The 23,392-nt window shown below is 35.5% G+C and overlaps 1 protein-coding gene across 12 annotated transcripts in view; it reads right to left on the bottom strand.

Moving 5' to 3' along the window:
• The window catches only part of LOC138710290 (zinc finger protein 664-like), a 98,860-nt gene that overhangs the window by 22,095 nt on the left and 53,373 nt on the right, over nt 1-23,392 (bottom strand). For 7 of the 12 annotated variants that reach the window (XM_069841063.1, XM_069841056.1, XM_069841067.1 and 4 more), the window contains 5 exons: nt 19,434-19,740; nt 16,288-16,409; nt 11,281-11,378; nt 5,580-5,687; nt 2,218-2,294 (listed from right to left, as the gene is read on the bottom strand). In XM_069841063.1, coding sequence (XP_069697164.1) covers nt 2,218-2,294; nt 5,580-5,687; nt 11,281-11,373 — 278 coding nt within the window. In that variant the 5' untranslated portion in view covers nt 11,374-11,378; nt 16,288-16,409; nt 19,434-19,740. The other 5 variants (XM_069841057.1, XM_069841062.1, XM_069841065.1 and 2 more) reach the window with 2 other exon arrangements.

The raw sequence follows: 23,392 nt of genomic DNA, 5'->3' as shown, positions 1-23,392 counted from the left end.
GCAAATCGTCGCACACCTGATCGTGATCTTGATCGAGCACTGGATCGGGAGCGTGATCTCGAACCTTCACCCGAAGAAGTAGTGCGACGTCGTGGCGATCTATCAGGCCTTGAATCTTTCTCTGTCGCCATGGTAGTGATCTTTTTTGCAATGTAAGGCCTGATATGAATGCCACACGAGTCGTCTGACTCAGCAGTCTGAGTGTTAACGTCCACATACGTCTGGGTTGCGCTCTCAATACGCTTCCCAGGTATACTAGTAAGAGGTGACATTTATGTGGATGAATCAATCGCCTCTGTTCACTTCTGCATAGGATTTTTCCGTGGCCTTTTTCTGTTGATCTAAAATACGCTTACACGCCTCGAGAAAATAATATTTTCCCGAACTCGGAGCTCTTGAATATCCTTCTCTACCATATACATCGGTCAATTTTTAGAGTTAGCGGCATGGTCCCCAGAACAATTCACACAGTGCTCGGCGCCAACACATGGGGAATCCCCATGGTCAGAACTGTCCACATTGCACATATGATGTTGTTAGTGCAACGTTTTTGTGTATGTCCGAACCATTGGCACCTAAAGCACTGCATAGGATTTGGCACATACGCACGAACTGGGACACGCTCGTACCCAACAAGGATGTATTCCAATAGGACAGGCTTTTCGAACGTCATAGGACTGTGCTCAGGGGAACAGTCCGTCCGTCCTGCTTACGTAATAAACGATAAGCCTTGAACACGGACTGCTCCGCCAGTTCTAGTTGGAGCTCTTCATCAGACATATCATCCAGAGAATCCGTATGAACTACTCCCCGAGTGGTGTTCAGCGAGGAGTGCCATTTGACTTTAATAGAGTAATACCCGAGCAACTTTGCTCTCAACAGCATTTCACTCTGTTTTGGAGATATAGTATCGATGAAAAGGCCACCGTTGTGTAGTCGAGTTGCATTTTTGACCTTCCCAAGTCTGCGTCTCACGTAAAATGGACTGATGTTCTTCATAGTCTTTTCTGCTTCATCCACGGTGATACTAATAAACTTTGGAGGCGGCACTTTAACTATTGCTTTCTCAGGGGCCATGTCCATTGCAATTTTCGTCATATTACCACCAATCGTGTCTATTGCTATCTTCTGCTTTTTGTGATATTTTTCTCAGGGAGGGGGAGAAGAGCGCGAGAACATAATGAACTGCCCACCCCCTCTACGGAACCGTCGGCTTGGGCCTGCCACCAGGGGGACGTAAGAAAAGACACCTATAGAGTTCTTCACGGTCTTTGCCGCCTATGAGGATCCCCCACAGCCCGATCCCAAGCGACTCATCTCACTGAAGTTAGTCTTCAAACTGGCCATTATACACCTAATGGCAAGTCTTATATCAGAGTCGGGAATAACCGCCTATGGCTCCCCACTCTACACTGAACACAACCGCCGGACTACTCGGCTAATTCCGACCTCATGCAACAAAGCCGGAGCAATCCGAGACCGCACGCAGGTTCAGGGGACTTGTGGTTGATTACACTGCGACACCCATAAGTCAGCGGTAACACGTCGGAGTGATATATCCGCCCCAGCGAGCAGAGTCGGTCACTGGGTCGTTTAAATCGCCCCGGACCCCCATTGGGGCTCCATGTGAATGTACATGACCTCTGGTCCGGGCTCGGCACCTAATCTTGCATATGGGAGCAGTATGAAGGAGCTAGGCACTCTGTCTGGCCACACAATTGGGAAGTCATGCTCGAAACCGTGGGACAGGACCACAGAAATAGGAAAGATCCCTGCTGGTGAGACGGGAGTTATCAGCCTCCGACACTTAGCCTAATAATGAAGATAAGTAGCCAGAAGGTGAAGAAATATGAAGCCTAATCAGGCATACTCAGCAAATCCCGTCATGTAGGCGATCGTGGTAAGATTACACAGCGGGGATGGAGAGGTGCAAATGGCTGTGATGATGTGGTGGGCGTTCCACATGGAATGGTGGCTGGCGGTGAGAAATAGTGATGAGAAAGACGAGAGAACGAAAGGGCTGGATGGTGATAATACAATAAATGTGCAGAAAGGAATGCACGAGAGCCACCATTGCACCCCCTGGTAACCAACTTGGAGGAACCCACCTCGATCGTTGTGATAATGATAGTATATTATGTCATGGAATTTTAGTCATCAGAATATCTTTCTGTGAACGATAATCACCTCCTTGCTTATTATAAACAGGCAACTTACCTCTCAGACAAGACTTGGTCCTGCTCTGCCTCCACTTCCAGCTTCAGCTCCCCCTTCACTGCAGTGTCCGACTCTTCCTGATAAAGAGGAGCAGGTATATAATACAGAAAAGCTACTTAGTTCGTGAAGGTCGCGGCCTTTTAGCCACATCAAGCAACACTGACACAGTCGAGTTTAAGCAAAGTTGCCTGCTTGTAATGTTAAGACTCAGTTGCTGTTAGTTATGGCATGTTATATATTACATGAGACCAGACAAAATCCTGTAACCACCACGAGGATGAAATGTGTAAACTAAGTCGCGTGAAAAGTAATATAATTTAAGTATTACTTAAAATGTCATACTTTACATATTTTCACTCTGTAATGAAATATGGATTAATATTCTGGGGTAACTCGTCTGAAGCTAAACACGTTTTTGTTTTACAAAAGAAAGCTATAAGAATAATGGCTGGTGTGCATAAAAGGACATCATTTAAAAATATTTTCCGAAATTTAGAAATCTTGACCTTACCTTGTGAATACATTCTCTCCCTAATGATGCTGTATATTAAGAACCAAGATAAATTCAATACTAATCAAGACATTCATCATTTTAATTCAAGACATAAATCAGATCTTCATCTACCCTCTGTTAGCCTAAGCTGTTTTAAAAAAGAAGTTCGCTATTCATGTATAACAGTCTTCAATGCACTGCCTAATCATCTTAAAGATATGAAGAACCACGAGAAAAGGTTTAGAAAAGAATTAACCAAATTTCTACATACTCATACCTTCTACACAACTGATGAATTGTTTATGTTTGTAAATTGAATTATTCTAGTTAAAATGACATGTACAATTTTATATAGCCCAACTAAAATATGTTTTTATATTGACTTAATCTGTTGTTTAGCATAACTGATGAATTGTATGTGCTGTAAATTGAATAGTATACTGTATAGGTCAACTGATGAATTTTTTAAGCTTATAAATTGAATTAATCTACTTCATATGAATTGTACTGTCTTGTATAGCTTAACGAAAATAAGTTTCTAAATTGAACTAATGTGACTGTATATGTTTGTATAGTTTAGCTGATGAATTGTATATGCTTTTAAAATGAATAGTTTGTATAGCTCTGCTGATGAATTGTATATGCTGTAAATTGTATAGTAGTCTGTATAGCTGAACTGATGAATTGTTTATGATTATAAATTGAATTAATCTACTTGATATTAATTATACAAATTTGTATAGCTAATGAAAGTATGCTTGTAAATTGAATTAATCTGTTTACTTTGTATTGTATATGTTTGTATAGTTTTGGCCAATGAATTGTATATGCATTAAATTGAATAGTAATCTGTATAGCTTCACTGATAAATTGTTTGTGTTTGTAATTTGAAGTAATTTGCATGATATGTATTATCAATCTCTGTATATCACAACTAATTGAATTGTTTATGCCTTAAATTGAATTAACTTACTTGTTTTGTATTATACATATAGCTCAACTGATGAATGATCGTTTGCGTTTGTAAATTTAATAATCTGATTGGCTATGTATTATATACTTTTAGTAGAGCCATCAATGTAGCTCAGTCAGCAGACTCGCTGGGCTGCTGATCGAAAGCTGCATTCGAGCTTGGGTTGGATCCCCCTTTGGTCTCACTGAATGGTTTCTTCCGAGGTTTTTCCCAGCTGTGGGACTGAAGCCAGATTGTCTATGGCAAGTCCTCGGCATCACTTCATTTCCCCCTTTGATTTGATTACCTGGTTGGGTTTTTCCGAGGTTTTCCCCAACCAAAAGGCAAATGCCGGGTAATTTTTTGGCGAATCCTCGGACCTCACCTCATCATTGTAGAAAATTACTACATTGTAAAACTGTAAAAATTGTAAAATATTGTAAAAATCTGTAAAATTTGTAATTGTAATATTGTAAAATTTTGACTTGTTCCACATCTTAAAGCTTCATTGCTCATGTAAGATTCATGGAAGATAATAAATGAATGAATGAATGAATGAATGAATGAATGAATGAATGAATGAATGAATGTATAATCCATCCAGGGTTAATACCAGACACATAACATCCAATCCAGTTGAGCCCATGTCGAAATTTTGGTAGAAGGGAACAGTTGGAGTACAATATTAGCCTATAGTGAGGATCACGCAAGAGTAGTTTCTAAAAGGCTAATTTGGCTGTCCCTTCAATGTTCCCAACAAATACTAAATAATACCAAACAGAGAAGTCACAATGCCGTGTACTGAAACAGTAACAATGTCTTGCTTATTTACTTATTTACCACATATCTTTAGCTGGAACGTGTTTTCTAAATGGTTAAAAAATTTGTAACACAATACATTTTCCTCCTGGATCCCTCGCATATTATGCTGGTAATTACTAGATTATTAGGCTCATTCCTCCATACGAGCTGGAAAAGTGATGTTCACTTTTTTCTTTGATGAGAAGGCCCATTGTTTTTGAACTGGCTAGACGCAGGCGAGGAGAGCTTGGATGCCGCCATTCCATACTCATCTGTTTTGTGGCTGGATCAAAGTGGTGGCCCCACATTTCATCTGCGGCCACAATCTTGGAAAGAAATGTCCCCCTCTCCTTGGTAACGCAGCAGATGCTCCAGGCAAGTACTCGTTCACCAAGCCTTCTGCTCCTCAGAAAGATGCTTGAGGACCCATTGCACGTAAACCATGTGGTATCCCAACTGTTAATGGAGAATGGTGTGAACAGATCCTTTGTTCAAGGACAGTGTTTCAGCAATTTGTCTGGTGGCGATTCGGAGATTCTCCTTCATATGGTTGTTTACGGCTGCAGTCATTTCCACGGTGATGGCTAAGTGTGCTTGACTAGGTTTAGGCATGTCCTTAGTGCTCACACGTCCTTCACTAAATGCACGACACAATCTAAACACTGTACAGAGTGTCAGACACTCATTACCATACACACTCTTCATTTGGTGATAAATTTCGGCTCCACTAACATTTTCTGTCATCAGAAATTGAATAACAGCTCGTTGAGCTTGTTTGGACAAATCCATGTTACGATTGTACACAATACAATATCTCTATGCAAATGAAAACAGAGCACTACCTCTTCACACAATGTCACGTGTTTCCTAACATACATTGCTATCCTCTGGAGAAAACATAAAGCTCTGCTTGTTGGAAGTGGAAGAACCCTGAGAAAAACCCCAACTACGAGTTTCTCCACCAAAAGTGTCACAATGAATTTTTCACAACCCAGTCACCACAGAGGACTACTGTCTCTATTACAAACCAAAATTGTAGAGGGAAGAAGACGAACAGAGTACAAGTTAAACATTCGGAGAAGAAAAAATTCAGCATATCCCATGAGCCTTACTTACCTCGGGTTCACATTTTACTACGAGAAAATTATTTGGCATTATAATTTCCTCAAATTTCATCTTGCAACTGTTAACTTGTTCCTCCTCTACCACAGTGATGTGCAGATCCTGTGTAACAGAGAAAACACTGTGAAGTTAGTTGGTTAGTGCAGTTTAAAAAGGGCGTGTCAGCTATTCTGGCTGTTTGCGCCCTTATCTAAAATTCTTCAAAAACTAAAAACAAACAACAGAGTAAACTGAAAGCTAACGGAAACTAAAACACGTTGTACACAGATGCAGTCTCCACAAGGTGATTCTTATGAAATTATAAAAGTGAGCAGTTCTCATAACCTAGGCAGTATTTGAAAGGCGACAATAAAGTAATAAAACAAATAATACCAGACATAACATATCTGGCACATTTAAAACAATAACATTTTATATAATATTCGGATGTAAAAGGTCCGAAATGTCAACTTTGTTAAAAACATATACTAAACAACAAATGTAACCTCTGGATGTAAAGGATTCGGAGGATAAGTAAAACGGATCAATAAAAAACTAAATCACCCTGTCAAGTCCTGTATCCAATAAAAATCTCTGAACTGCATTTGTACAATTAAAATCATTTCAAAGAGCGTCACGAAGAGTCAGCCAAATTCCATATTGCCGATGGAAATGCTTATATTTTCTACATTGCAGTAAAAAATGTTCCACCATAAGTGGAACACGGCATATATCACACTCCGGCCGAGGCTCGCCATGTAGGAGATGGCCATCTGTCAGATGACAGTGGCCAATCCTCAACCAGGTGAGTAAAACCTCTTCGTGTTGTGATGTTCTTGTGGACGAATCTCAAACTCGAACAGTATTCTTTATACTTTGTAATTTGTTTCCCTCTTGTGCAGACCATTCTCCTTCCCATTGCCACCATATTGTATATTTCAGGTAAATTTGAATATCTTGCCAACTCTCGCCCCAGTACACCTCAGATCTATTCATAGCACCATCCCTTGATGCAGCATCTGCTGCCTCATTACCAGGGATGCCAACATGGCCAGAAATCCACACTACTTCAATCTCACAGTCAAAGATTAGGAGAGTGTGAAAAAGTTCCTGGGCTCTCAGCACAAGCGAATCATCAAAATTCAGACACTGCAGGAACTGAATGGCGCTTAAAGAGTCGGAGCAGATAAGGAATCTGGCTTGAGGTTGTCCAATTAAAAACAATAAAGCTCTATAAAAACATCTAGTTCAGCTATAAATACACTAGTGTATTGACTCATGTTATATTTAAATCTCTGTCCATTTGCAACATAGGAACAACCAACACAATCATTTATCTGGGAGCCATCAGTAAAAACTAAAAAATAATTTGGATATCGTGATAAAACTTCACTAATACGAAGTCTATAAACAAAAGCTGGTGTAAAATTCTTAAAACTTCGGCTCAGACGGTGCAGTGCTCGTATATTCCAGTGTGTGAACTGTTGGCGGGCAGATGTCGAGGCTCAGAGACCAGTTCAAGAAACCACACACCTGCTGGACGAAGTCTCCATGGACGGACGGACGAACAGACAGAGAGACAGACAGACACAGGTAAGTAGGTAGGTAGTTGGGTAGGTAGGTAGTTGGGTGGGTGGGTGACTAGGTAGGTAGGTAGGTAGGTAGGTAGGTGGATGGATGGAAGGATGGATGGATGGATGGATGGATGGATGGATAGATAGATAGATAGATAGATAGATAGATAGATAGATAGATAGATAGATAGATAGATAGATAGATAGATAGATAGATAGATAGATAGATAGACAGACAGACAGACAGACAGACAGACAGACAGACAGACAGACAGATAGATAGATAGTGAGGTTTAAGAAAGGCGCATCAGCTACTATGGCTATTTGCGCCCTTATCTAAAATTCTTTACAAAATAAAGACACAAATAATATAATAATCAGAGTGCTAGAAGAACTAAAAAGCGTTGTCATGGTAAAGCGAGGTACACAAATGAAGTATACAGAAGGTGATATGTAAATAATCATTAAAGTGAGCAGTTCTCTGACCCTAGGTAGTATCCAAAGGAACCAATAAAATTATGAAACTAAGGCCACCAGGGATAAATTGTATATCAAATTAAAAAAAAAATTAAATTTTATAAAATATTAGGATGTATAAGGTCCCAATGTCAAGCTAGTTAAAAACATATACTAAACAACAAATGTAACCTCTGGATGTAAAGGGTTCGGAGGATAAGTAAAACAGGTCAATAAAAAACTAAATCACCCTGTCAAGTACTGTATTCGATAAAAATCTCAGAACTGCATTTGTACAATTAAAATCATTTCCAAGAACGTCACGTAGAGTTGGCCGAATTCCATATTGTCAACGGACACAGTCATATTTTATAGAAAGCAATAAAAAATGTTCCACAGTAAGTGGAACATGGCATATATTACACTCCAGCTGAGGCTCGCCACGTAGGAGATGGAAAACGTAATTATATTTTTATTTTGACTTGCAATGTGTGAAAAAAATTTAATCATGAATCAATGGTATTATTCCAATCTATTTGGCGTGCTTTCTTTATTTGAATCTTTTTTTTTTATGTATCATCAATACTGGTATGAAATGTTATCTGATATCCAAAAGAAATAATTTAAATTAAATATAATTTGCTTAAATCTTTTCTATTTCCAATGGGTCTGAAAAGAGAAGCTTTTTCACTCTCTCAATAAATGACCAATTCTATAATAGTTCCCGAATCAAAACAATTTCAATTATGTCAATATATTGGGTAATTTTGTTAATTCTGAACATATCGTAAACTGTATATTGGGATAAAATGTCAGTAACAGTAGGAAAAGTAACACTAAAACATCCGAGGTTTTCCCCATCCATAAGGTGAATGCCAGGTAATTTACAGCGAATCCTCAGCCTCATCTCGCCAAATACCATCTCGCTATCACCAATCTCATCAACGCTAAATAACCTCCTAGTTGATGCAGCATCGTTAAATAACCAACTAACCAACACTAAAGCATTTGGCATTTTCATTAAGCACGAGAGTCAGCAGCAACTGTTGAAATTAGATGTCCACTGCCTAAAATAGTCAGGTGAAACACAGTACGTAAGTGTCCACTGTCAGGAGAAAGACATTAAGTCATCAACATATCTCATTAATTTAATATGAATAACACAAAATAATCAACAATTAGTAATTTCTTTCTGCAAATTATAACTAATATAGATGTGATACTTGCAAAGAAAATTTGTTCAAATGTTGGTAAATATAACGGCAAACACATACAGTGCACATATCAAGGAATTATCCAATCACCTTTATCTCAAAGCTGTGATTTTCAACTCAGAGTGCTTCACCTGCAGGCTCACGATATGATTATGTCATATAAACCTTTTTCATAGTATTTCCTGGTCCCTAAAGTGCCGACAAAGACACTTGTACTCCCGATGTTGGGTACAATGGTGGTAAGATTTGTGCAAAGTGAAGAACATTTCCTAGATTTTGTTCCAGTTTCTGATGCTTCAGATGAAGTACTAATAGAATGTTCGTTAAGTAAACGAGATGCCATTCAAAAGCATGCATGACCAGAGCTATGACACTGCGAAAGTGTGAAAACAAAGTCTTGATCTGAACCCTTGGGTATTGTCATGCTATATGGCAGCCATTCTCATAACCTAGAGGTGAGTGATGTAGCTCTGTCTGACCGTGATGCTGTAACATGCAGCAGGTACACACGGTCGGTGTAACATCCACATAGACGCACTCTGTTATCACTCATATTCAAGTCTGGAAACAGTTCTGAGGCCAGGAAACATCAGAATCTGGGTGCTTTTGGGCAAAATACTGCAATTGGTATTCCAAAAAAAAAAAAAAAAAAAAAAAAGCTACAAGAATTAATTTTCTCTGTAGTTAGTAGCCTGGCACTAATTTCTGTTGGAAATTAACTGCTCCAGAAATTATCCTGGAACGTGCCGAATGCTCTGGACCTTCTAAAAAGTGTGAAGAGTTCAGATCAGATGTAGGTTTCAACTGTGTAATAAGAAGTATGTAACAAAGTAAGCTCAAATCCTCACTTTCAGAGAGAAATTAGAATTCGGCCAAGGAAGATCAAAAGGCTTAAGAAGATGAAGATGAGCTTGTTGCTGTTGCTCCAGCCTTCAAGGTTCATTTCTTCACAGAGCTATCACAGCACTCAATCAAAAATCTTAACAGATGGAAAAACACAGCAAAAGATTTACCCTTTCGTATGATAAACACAAAGCACTGGATTGTGACAACATGGAACTTATGAAAAACTGTCTCAACCTTCAGAATGTTTTGAGATGAATGTGTTGTTGTTGTTTTCTAATGCCAGGCATTTGACAATAAAGTCATTTGACCTCTTGCACTCCAATATTTTTCAAAGATATTGTCATGGTTAGCCACTGACGCACAGATTTTGAGATGTTCTGAATCCATTTCTTGATTTGAGTTGCACAATGGACAGTTAGGAGACTGATATATTCCAATTCTATGCAGCTACTTGGCCAAACAGTCATGGCCTGTTGCCAATCTAAATGCAGCTACAGATGATTTGCGCGGTAAATCAGGAATCAACTGTGGATTATGATGCAGAGAGTTCCATTTTTTCCCTTGAGAATGTGTTATCAAATTTTGTTTGTTGAAGTCTTAGTATGTACATTTAATCAATCTTTTCACAGAGGAATACGTAGATTTAGTAACAGGTCTGTAAGTAGCAGTGCTGCCCTTCTTTGCTAAAGCATCCGCATTCTCGTTTCCCAGGATTCCACAATGGGATGGTATCCATTGGAATACAATTCTTTTATTGAGTGTTATTAGTTGAGAGAGCATTTTATTTATTTCTGCTATTTGAGATGAAGGTGTGTGTCTAGAGACTTTTCAGATGAATGTTACACTGATGTTCAATAATTACACTCAGAACTAGGTCTACTGACATTACCATCAATGTTGCCTTCTGGAAGTCAAGTCACATCAGGAAGAACAGCTAAATCGACAACTTCCCGGATATTTTCTATCTCTAGTAATACTGATAAGAGAGAACATTACCAATCTCTGTTAGAAATGGACAAAGACGTACTTAGTATCCACTACTTCTGAAGAAGTTGAAGTGGACTGGCTATGATGTCATTAATTCACTGGATAATGCTAGCATCTTAAGACAATTTGTAAACATAAAAACTAGAAAAATTAGTACCAGGTACAAACAGGCTTATAGGGTGTAAATTCTCTAATGTGCCCAATATCTGTTGTATCTCTTGCAATAGACTAAAAGTACCTAATTCACTTTATGCTTTATGACTACAACTATTTCTCTAAGTAATGGCATGGCATACAATTAAATTTGATACACTACACTTTTGGGGGGAAGGGCTGCTAATTGATCGTTTGCTTGTAGCAAAAATAACCCTTGGTCCATCCTTGTCCCTGATCTAACCCTTATAATTAAATAATTGATTGAATGGCGAGCTTACTCGTGTTAATTGTGTAAGTATGTGCGGCTTACAGCTGTTTCGGTGCTTCTTCACACCATCCTCAGAGCGTACTCTGTTATGTAAAATATGCACATGACATGACAGCAAACATGAAAAAAAAACTCAAGGCAAGAAATGTCTCCTTCAATATATCTGCTGACTGTAAATTGCTTTCTGTCATATTGTGCATTGCAATTTTACTTACTTGTGACACAAGATTCTTCTCTTCCACATCTATGTCGTTACTTGTCTGCATAGCCAATGGGTCAGTCATGGGTTCTGTTTTGATCAAATCCATCACAACTGAAAGAGGCATTTAAGATGACATTCATCCACAGGATGTAAGACATATTCACAGTTGTTACAACATATTTTGCTCAAATTCGAAACTTGTATCGAATTAGTTATATGCTATGCAGATGCAGGCACAATGTAGGTCTAGGCCTAAGAGTATGCTTACTGTTGCAAGAGACACATGAGTGATGTCTATAATCGATCACTGAAGAAAGATGCAGGTATAAAACCAGTGCAATAATACTTCCATTATCAGTTATTTCTAAATATTCTCCTCTATGTTTTGCATCCCAAATATTGCTTAGAAATATAAATTTCATATCCTAATGGTTAACAACATTCAAGTAATTTTTGTCTATGACTTCAATTTAATTAGACTATATTTTAACAACTCACAAGTTAATTACATATTATATCATCTTCATTCTCATATCCTCAATATCTACAGTATTTACAGAAGAGGACTACTGTATATTCGACTTAATGATGTTACAACTAATACACCTAAAGGGAATCCCAGTGAAAGATCTCCCCCCCCCTTTTGTCTGGTTGATTCGCATAGGGTCAGTGTACCTGGGAACCTGTCTTGAAGCTTAACTGTGTCTCTGAGAAGGACGCAAGTTCGTAATAACGTAAGTCTTGCTTCACATTATGAATACGCTTATATGAGACTATTTCCACAAGTATAATCGCTGCTATACAGACATTAATGTCACAAATAAACTCTGCAAGACACATTGTATTGCATTGTATCTATTAACATTCCATGGTATTCATACATGCTTACAGCTAGAATATGGAACAAGTCAAAAAACTTAATACTATTATAAAATCTTAATTTATAGTCACAGTCTAGATGAAATATATACAGACGAGATTTACAATATAGTCTACTAGTACAACACATAGTTTTAATATCAATTTCATGAAGTGTTATTGAATGTCATGAATTCACCTACAGAATAGAAGGCGTGAGAAATTAGGTACTTCTTTAATTTGGCCCTAAATAATTTTATGTTTTGAGTTTCATTTTTTATATCGCTAGGGAGGCCATTAAAAAATTTTACTGCCATATAACGCACTCCTTTTTGATAGCATGACAGACTTGCCGATGGAGTATGAAAGTCATTTTTTTGACGTCTATTTATGCTGTGAACTGTTGAATTAGTTACAAAGTTTTCACGATTACATACGAGGAAGACTAGGCTATTAATGAAAAGATATACTGACAAGCCACGGGCATTATTTGTAGTTTTTTTAAAATAGTCCTACACGATTCTCTAGATTTCGCACCTACTATTATTCTAATTACTCTTTTTTGTAATAGAAATATATTGTTACTATCTGTGGAATTTCCCCAGAATATTATTCCAAAACTCATTACCGAGTGGAAGTATACAGAGTATACTGTTTTTAAGGTATTGATATTTACTATCTTTTGCATAGATCTAATAGCAAAACAAGATGAATTTAGTTTGGGGGTAATTTCTTTAATATGATTTTGCATAGATCTAATAGCAAAACAAGCTGAATTTAGTTTGGGGGTAATTTCTTTAATATGATTTTTCCAATTTAACACATTATCGATTTTTAAGCCAAGAAATTTGGTTGTTGTTGTTTCTAATAGGGATCTATTGTTAATTATTGCGCTAGAAATTTGCGACGTTGAATTTGGACAGGATTTAAATTGAATTATGTTAGTTTTGTTACAATTTAATACTAATTTATTGACTGAGAACAAGTCACATATTTTGAAGAGAATTTCCTCTGTTGAAGATTGGAATGTGTTGGAGTTTTTGGCTGTAATTACTATACTTGTGTCATCTGCAAATAATATGGGATGACCTACATCTTTTATGTGAAACCATTGGTGTGCAACACCTTTAATTCCATAATAATCTAATTTATCTAGCAGCATTTTATGATTTATACAGTCAAATGCTTTGGATAAATCACAGAAAATCCCTCCAACTTGTAATTTTTTATTTACTGCCTCCAGAATTTTGTCAGTTAAACTAAATGTTGCATTTTCTGTGCCTTTATTTTTCCTAAATCCAAATTGTTCTGGGACTAAAATGTTGTATCTTTCTAGATGATGATATAATCTTTCATACATTACTTTTTCAAAGATTTTGGAGAAGACTGGTAGAAGTGATATGGGTCTGTAATTTTCTGGAGACGTTTCTCCCTTTTTGAAGATAGGAATAACCACTGAATATTTTAATCTCTCGGGAAATATACCATTGAACATTGAATAGTTACATAAATAACTTAATGGCCCAGCTATAATATGTGAACTCGCTTTTAATATTTTGCTTGTTATTTCATCATACCGTGAGGAGTTTTTTGACTTTGGATTTTTAATAATTGCAATTACTTCTTGTTTGATTGTTGGAAATATATGAATATTTGGGAATTTTGTCGGAAAATATTGTGTTAAAGAATATAAACTGTTAGTAACATTATCTTGGGGAATGTTGAGGTTATCAGTTATTGTAAGAAAATATTTGTGACATGACGAGTCTGATCCCTACTCACAGCAACTTGAGGAAAATCTTAATAATATGCGGAGAAAAAAACTCAATTAAGAATCTAAATATTTGTTACCAGAGTTGTATAAATAGTAATGAACACTCCACAGGCTTTCCTTTCTCTTCGGATGATAATTTTCTTAAAATAGTTGTACCTAAATTAATTACAAGTTCTAGTTTCAGAGAACAAAATGCAAATTTTGTCCACTTCTTTCTCAAGGAATTTCCTACGATTATATGCTGGAAAATATTCTCTTTGAATGAGTATTTGCACGTTCCTATTTCTATTCATGACTGCATATTCAATTGGTCTGGTACTAAAAATTATATGTAATATTTAAGTGCTGTCCAATTTACTAGCGTCTATGTCCACTCATGCATTCTATTAATCACATTCTTTTCTATCTGGGGCCGCATCATAGACATGTAAGAAATTAATTGAATAACCAACAAAGAGAGGAAATAATTATTAGTATAGATATAGTGAAAAGTTATATAATAACGAAACTTCATCTACTTTCGAGAAAAAAAAAAATAATGGAAATGGATTTCTACAAGCAGCACTTGACACCAACAAACTAAATACAGTACAGATGCTTCGCTACCACTTAGGCAGTAGTAGAAAACAAAGGATGCAGACAATTAATGAAAACATACCTGTATTATTACGCGTTTTCTTAATGGAAATTTGGCTTAAAAATTATGCCTACAAGTAAGCACTTGGGACTATGTTTTAGTATAAATACAACAAAATTCTCCTTAAAACAAACTTTCCTGCATGCAACAGAAGTCTGTTTGTGGAGAAGGTATCATACACTGTTGCTTTTTAAACTTATGAGAACACTGCAACAACTGTGGCTGCCAAGCTGTCTGAGACATAGGACTGTAGTTGGGAAACAGAGAACAGAAAACTGTTACTTTATTTTAGGCAGCAACTTCTAGGGGAGTTTCCCCCCATGAAGATGAAATGTTCACTAAAATTCTCGCACAAAATAGGTTACCAGTACAAAATAAATGAGAGCTTTCGAGAATATCCCTTTGATTTCTACAGTTTCACTGTCTTCACAGTAGACCTCCAAGAATGGTAGAAATAAATGGAAGACATTTTGATGGTCTACCTGTAAGGAGATCGAGTGCCTGAATGATATAAAGTAAGATGATGGCGTAACGTTTTTTAAATATTTGTTAGACTAAATATATTTACCTACACTCAAAATTTCATATCAATTACTAATTTTAGATCTATGGGTTAATTATATATTTCCAGAGTCGAAAATTAGTAAACAGGCAATGACAAAGAGTGACGTGAATTTTGTAATAACTACTCAAAAGGATCTGTTTAACCCATTACCACAGTGCGTGATTATATGAACATAGCATGTATGTGTTTATTGAAACTGTTGAAAAAATAATACTAGGTTATAGATTTTAATTTTGAAAGTGCCTATTGGTTCAGAAGATATGTAGCAATGCTGTAATTGCAATAAGATCATTGCCGGGACACAGTTAGGAACTGTCTGAAATGTTAGTTATCTGTTCGCCTTTATTGGCTGGAATACGATGGTAGTCTCTGTGTAAGTATTGCTTTTATCGCACTGTTTGAAGATATTTATTACGGTATTTATGTTGGCCTTACTCTAGAATAATCATAGCTTCTGCTGTATTGCTAAGCATGTTTAGTCTTTAATTATGACGCAAGCGTACTAACTATAAATGTGTCGTGATCATATGATCATGCTAGGGGTTGATGAGGTTCTACATAGTTCATTCTAAAAGGTGCAGTACCTACATCAGCATCTTTGTAGTTTGTAGTATTGTTTTAGAATTTTAGAAATTAAATATGTTATACAATATTCTGGTAACCTGGCATAAGTGATTTGTCAGACAATTTAACATCTTCACAGATAAATAATATTTCTCAAGTTTTAAAAGCAATAGGTCTCAGATAGACCAACGCAGCTTACAATTTGAATACATGATATACAAGATCCAGAAGAACTTGAGAGTAATAAATGCTAATATTGCTTATATTTAGACAAATATGTGAATGATTTTAAAAATTGCCAGACACTTGAAATGTAGAGGGATGAAATTACAGGAGAATGAAGAAAGTTACACAATGCAGAACTGCATGCATTGTATTCACCTAACATAATTAGGAATATTAAATCAAAATGTTTCAGATGGGCAGGGCATGTAGCATGTATGGGCGAATTCAGAAATGCATACAGAGTGTTAGCTGGCAGGCTAGAGGGGAAAAAAGACGTTTGGGGAGACCAAAACATAGATGGGAGGATAATATTAAAATGGATTTGAGAGAACATTAGCGTCAACTTACTGGTGTAAATCAACCTTTACTGACATGACTAATATAAAAACCTACTTACAGAAAAATGTCAGTCGCTTTAAAGGTGCTTGAGACTATCCACTGTGCTTTACATTCCCGAATTCGAATCTTCAATGAGTATCACGCTCATTTCTCCCATCATAGTCTTCTCAATCCAATGAACTATAAAAGGCATAAAATAATTTGGTTAGCAAAATATAATTCAAAGTTAAAACAAGCAGGCTATGTCAACATGAAACAAATTTTAAATGTTGTAAAAGTAGAAACAATTCTTTTCTCAAGCATTTGAGTAGTGAAGTGCCACTTCACCTATTTATGTGTAACCTATGAGACATTTCACATGCAATCGAACAGGCTTGTGACTTTGTTGTCTTGAAACAGTTTGAAAATTTGTGTGTGTGTTTAGGGGGTTAAAGAAGCCCGTATATTTCTATTTCAGCCAAAAAAAAAAAAAATTCTGGAATATATATCAAAATTGAAAAAAATAAAAATGAGAGCACATTGATAAACATAAACGCTTATAACTTTGCATCTGTGTGTGACGCAGAACTCATCTTAGGCTCAATTAAAACTATAAGAATTGCAGTTTTATTTCACATCAGTAACATCGTTTTTTGGAATAATTTATTGTGAATACAACACTAATATATTTTTAAAGTTGAATTTTCAACATATTCGCGAGAATTAAAAGAAAATATATAAATAAATCATGAATTTATTCCCCGTTTAATTTTCTCAATATGCATGTAATTCGAAGATGGAACTGCAGAAATTGAATTGTAAATATTTCACAAAGTATGTGTGCTGCCTCTACTGGTGGGATGAATAGCTCCGCTCAGCGATAAGGATCTGATGGGAGATATATTTTAACCATGATAAAAGAATTCATCAATGGTGTTGAACAAACACTTTCTAGCAGAAAATAATACTAATCCTTATTCCATAGGTACATAAAAGCTCCGCACTTCAACAAACATACTGCAAAATCCTTCCGCACTTCCCTACCAATGATTAGTTGTACTGCATCGACAAGTGTGGAGCAATGACAGATGACGTGATTTAACAAATAATTATTTTAAACTAACAACCTAACATAAAACATGCATGCGAGATTTTTACAAGAATGTACTTACATTATGCATTGTCTACATCAGGTAACGGACTGCAGCCTTGCCATCCTATGATGTTTTAGGCCTGAATTACCAGTAACTGGCTAGCCATTACAGCTTGCACTATGACCTTCCATTTATTACAGGTCGTTAATACACAGCACCAACAAAGTATGCATACTATATTACAGAACAATAGCAAATAATAATAGAAATTGACTCATCAACCATCGTTTCCACATCTCTCTGAGTTAGTATCTTGAGTGGTGACAAACTTTTACACAACCTTCTTGTTACACTCTCACACCTCACTGCAGAGATTCGCTATGAACCCCACCTACAAATCACATCATTTCGTAGACAATATTAATTAGTTTTCCAATTGCTTCAAATATCATATAGCTTCCGCGTGTTTAGAAGAACAGCAAGTCTGCCATTAATACTTTGAAAATGTATAACAGATGTGCTTCCAGAAAGGGCTTTTATTTAACAACTTGTAAGATCTTTACGAAGAAAACACTATTGAGAAAATTACGTACAAGCAGTAGGTCGCAGTTAAGAAAACAAATTCAGAAATTATAGCCACAAGGTGAGGATTTCTTTACAAAAGTTGTCCACAAAATTACAAGCTCTTGCACCCCATGCATTTATTTGACAGCTGCAAGCTACATTTCAAAGAGAACGACAATGTACAGGAAACAGAATACCTAGTCATATGTGATTTCTCGGAAAATTATGCCTACATCATCTAAGATTCTGTGCAGGGTGTTCACTGGAATAACAATCAGGCCACAAACCACAGTGCATCCATTTGTAATCGATTGCACAAAAGAATGTGAAGTGAAATACAGGAATTTAGTTATATCTGAGTGGCTTAAAGATGAAACCAATGCAGTTCATCATTTCAACGTTATTTAATAATATAGTAGTAGGAGGAAGTAAGGATTTTTCTGATAGTTCAAGTGCAGAATATAAGAATGGAAAAAATTTTGTAAACACATGCTACCATGAAAGAAATTTTGGAGTATCCGCAGAGTGGCAATTTTTTGCAACATCACATGGCAAAGACCCTTGTGATGGCATTGGCAGCAGCTTGCTATGACAGTGAGTCTTGAAATTGTTCAAATGGACTATGAAAAATATTGGTGAAATTTCCTTCATATTCTTCAGCAACGAGAATTACCAAATAGGGTATGAACTTTTGGGAAAAAAAAAAAAAAAAAACTGTACCTGGGAGAAAACTAAACTACTATGTGGAACACTAACAATACTTTCTTCCATCCTCATTTCAACTAAACAATAATCTACCTCACAAGAAGAGACAAATGAGCAAATGCTGGGTAACTTTCGGTGTTGGACCCCGGACTCATTTCACCGGCATTATCACCTTCATCTCATTCAGACGCTAAATAACCTAAGCTGTTGATAAAGCGTCGTAAAATAACCTAATAATAATAATAATAATATAGAAGAGACAATAGCGGTACTTTGAACTGATTCTGTACTGATAACATTAATGTGATGTAAAAGATGTGTGCTAATGTATTCTCATCTTATACTGCTCCACTACTACATCACACCTGCGTAATGTCTTGCTGGATAAGTCCACTAATTCTATATCAATTTCGAGTTCCAACCTGAAATTTTATACACATACTAAAAATTAAGTGGAGATGCAACTATAATTTTTTTGTATTCTTTTAGAGTAGGCTTAGTGAAATACCTTAAATTTAGAACATAATTAATAGTTTACATATAAACTCCTACATTTTATCTACTCCAACGTCACATGTGATGAAAGAGTGTTTAATTAGGTTTAAAACGAGCCTAGAACGGTGCTCCTACAACAATTAGAATAGAGGATGTTAAAGTTAATATGAAACAATATGCAGACGTTTATATGTTTTGTAACAATTAAATGAAAGAAGATTGGGGGCAACAAATCAACTGTGTGTGTAGATGTTTCATAAAAATTGGAGACATGAAGGTCATTTTTCCTTTTAAACTGTCCGAATTGACGTGGAATGACTCATAAATATAATTTTATCTCGTACTAATAATTAATAATAATTATTACCAGTAACGTATTTGTACAATACTGTAGAGTTACCCATTTTGATCCAACACTTGGCTACCATGGTAACGAGACATCACACAATAAAGAAATATTGTATGTGAAGTATATTTCTGAGTCTTTCAGTTAAAGAGCGTGGTTAAATTTGTTGTTGGTAATCAATTTGTAGATCTAACAGTACTAATAATAGAGAAATGTAGAAACAGGTTCCCAGGGCCGGGGGCTACAGCTGAAGGATGGTGAAATTTTACAGGATGTACTACCTGACTTGAGAAAAGCATCATCATTCCTTCTGTCCAAGCAGCCATCCCTGCAACAGAAAATGAGTTGGCTCTATGTTATTTTATCAGGAATACACCCCACATACATTCGAAAAGTTGTTTTTCTGCAGCATGTATTATATCTTCTTATGAGTTCATGGCAAATTGCCAGTTTTGTTCCAGATCTTATATCTAAAAGTTTAATATGAGTGTACATGGTACACATGTAGTGTTAATAGTGTGTATATTAAATATTAATAGCATCTTAATGTATTTAGCGTAGGCCTACTAGTGATGAGTGTATAGTGTATTAATTCTACGTCATAGTAGCCTATATAACATTATAGTGCTTATTATACAAATATTTAGGCACTTACATAGAACATGTTGGTAAATATGTGCCATATATATGACATAGTTTGTAATTTATTATAAATGCTGCGCACTTAGATATAAGGGTAAAAAAAAATATGTTTTTAATTCAGGACAACCTACAGTTCCATTTGATATTTGTTTTTCAAAAATGCTAAGGAAATTGAGAAGTCGTATAAAACAACTTTAAAAAATTCTTCTGATGAAAGAAGTTTCCTGTTTGAAAAGACTGAAAATTTTCACTCAGAATGCTACATCACACAAAAGACTTTCACTGTTAATAACTTTTCATAGAGATACACTGTCTAACCTCAGTGAAAATCACACGTTTTATGAAGATGTCATAGACAGATTTGAAGCTTTGAAGGATAAGAGAATTGACTTAGGGTGTGTTGAAATCGTAGCTTACGAGATTATACAAGCTGGTGCATAGGATGATCAAGAGTGGAACTCGGAGCATCATTACAATTTCTGCCACTAGGTTCGCCTCGCAGTTCTATTAAATGATGAATAGTTCCATTACTCAGCATTGTGTATCGTGAAAATTCTTTGATTAATTTTGCATTACTGACTGAGTACTAAGATTATAAACATGCCAAGCATAATACAGTCTTATTTGAGATTTATTGTTGACTTGTTAGATTTTCAGTGTGATTTAATGCTATTTACAATTTTGTTTTCCGTAAGTCTGGATTAGTTCAATTAAAAAGTTTGCTTTCAAACTATGAGTACCAGTACGAGATATTCCATCTGAAATCGACTGAAATATAGAGAAAATTGACCTTACAATTTCTAAATACAATAAAACAGTGATACAATGCTTTGTGCAAATTATGAGGCATCAGAACTTCATAGTGTTTAAATTAAAAATATTTAAATTTATCTTATTTTCATAAAATTTGCAACATTAAACTGTTGTAGCTCCGAAACCCTTTCACCCAATGATCAAAATCATGGTTTATTTTGATGCAGAGAAATTAAAGTTCATATTGACATACAAACAGATTTTCTTACTTTTTATGGAAATGGAGAAATTTAGATTTTTCCTCATTAAGACGCCTTTGCCAAGGAAAAAATATTTTAAAAATATATAGTTAGATTCCGCATTGAAGGTACAAATAAATATATATTTTTTACTGATGGTACGTTGATAAGAAAGTATTGAAAATATCAGATAAAGAAACTAAATAGTACACGTGTGAACTAACCAGCTGACTGTGAGGTGGGAGCTAGCTGAGGTAAGCAAGGCCAGGAGACATAAACACGTGATGTGTCGTCTAGCAGTCATGGCTGTGCTAGCTTTATCAGAGGTTTTCATAAACACAGGAGTAAAATGACGCCCAACGCTCGCTTATCTTCAGCTCTCGGCCAGTGCGTGTGGTACTGCATCGTTCAAGTCTAGGCGTGTGAAAATAATCTATTTAATACCCTCGACACTTATTGCCGTACCACTAACCAAACATTGCCGAATCCCTCTTAATAATGCAAGGTTCTTTCTCAATATTTTTTTACATTTTTACAAATTGGCAAAAACTCTAAAAGTAAGTAAAATCAGATTATTTGTCTCTCTGTATACAATAAAAATAAGGATTACTTCTTAACATAACCTACCAAATGTCAGCTTCAAAATGAGCTCTCTTTCAATGTTCTGCAGTAAATGGTTCCAGAGTTCTGAGCACTGAAAGAGGCTTGTTTTTATAAAATATGCTAAATTTGTCGCTCAATAATACGAAAACCATTTGACTTTCGATAGTATATTTTTGGAGGTGCACACTCCTCATATAAACAGGGAAAAAATTAAAGTATAAAAAAATGCGAGGTTTTTTACTGATCGATTTCATATGGAGTAGCCCGTACATTCTTCATCTGGTTCATTTACTTTGACAAGTTGATTGTTTTCTGGTCAATGTTTTCCTCCAGATTTCGTTCCTTCTAATTCGTTTTAATTGCTGGAAGTGAACTACCGGTGTTTTACACTTTCAGACATTAGCATTATTATTATTATTATTATTATCTTGAAATAGTATAGTTCTTAGTTTGTCCTGTCTTAAAACAATAAGTAGCGTTATTCAAGACTTTCGAGGAAAAGAGTATGATTATAATCATTTGTAATGGCAAATATTCTACGACAATAGTTAATAATTACTGCTGAATATTGAAATATATACGATTTACATAATTTAGGATACAACGTATGCAGTAAAATGATTTTAATGTTGCGCGTGCGGAGTTTAGTGTAATGTGCTCCGCTCATGCCAAATCAAATATTATTACGACATTACAAGTAATAAATAAATAATTACTACCGGTACAATTATTTGTTGTGGTAAGCTACAACTATCACCGTATGGTGTACCGAATATTTTTCTTTATACTTTCATTAAATTTACATGTCATGAGTGACAACAGAAAACATATCAGGGGAGCGAGATGCAGACATTAGTAAAAGAGAAATGGGGATCGGGGAGAGCAGATGCGCATATGGCAAAGGGCAGCATGATTTTAAAAAAGTCCCTGAGAATCCTGAGATATCTGCTTATGTTCTGAGAAATCCTCAAATGCAGAAACTATTTCTAATCACATATATTGGAGACTAACTTCCTAATGTAATTTAATTCTAACTTTTAATTTTAAAGCTGTTTACACACACTACAATATTACAGCATTTGCTATTACTACCCCACTACAGGTTAATCAGCAGGCCTATTAGATATTTATTTCACCACTACAAGGTGTGCAAGAAAAATCGCGCAATTATACTTATCATGCACTGTGACTGCAGTTTCTTATCAATTAGTAAAAATCATAATACTTCAACGTCAATATATAAAAAAAAAGAAAAAAAAAAGAAAGAAAAAGAATAAGAAAAGTTAGGGCCACTTACAAATGATTAAATTATGAATTCAAGAAAATGGAAGATAATACAGTACCTTAATTCACTGGAACTTAATAATAACAATAACAATAATAATAATAATAATAATAATAATAATAATAATAATAATAATAATAATAATAATAATAATAATAATAATAATAATAAACACGTGAAAAGCGTAGACTACAATGCTCGTATAAAATTTATCAAGTTTATTTCATTATTTCTGTAAAGGTATGGTGTATGAATTGAAGAACAGGAAAGTAGTGCCTTAGTTTAAAATATGTAATATCTCTTAATATCAAGAATCACAGCCAATTATTTTAATATAATTGAGACGTAGAAATTTTGAAATTACGTCTATTGACAATAAAATATTACGCGAAGCATTTAATGGGCAACAGTGAGTCCTTCAAATGTTCCAAATGCCAATGACATTTAAGTATTCTGAT

Source organism: Periplaneta americana, chromosome 12, assembly GCF_040183065.1.
Source record: "Periplaneta americana isolate PAMFEO1 chromosome 12, P.americana_PAMFEO1_priV1, whole genome shotgun sequence".
In the NCBI taxonomy this organism is placed as follows: domain Eukaryota; kingdom Metazoa; phylum Arthropoda; class Insecta; order Blattodea; family Blattidae; genus Periplaneta; species Periplaneta americana.
The sequence above is the reverse complement of the archived record's forward strand: the minus strand, read 5'-3'. Positions and strand labels throughout refer to the sequence as shown.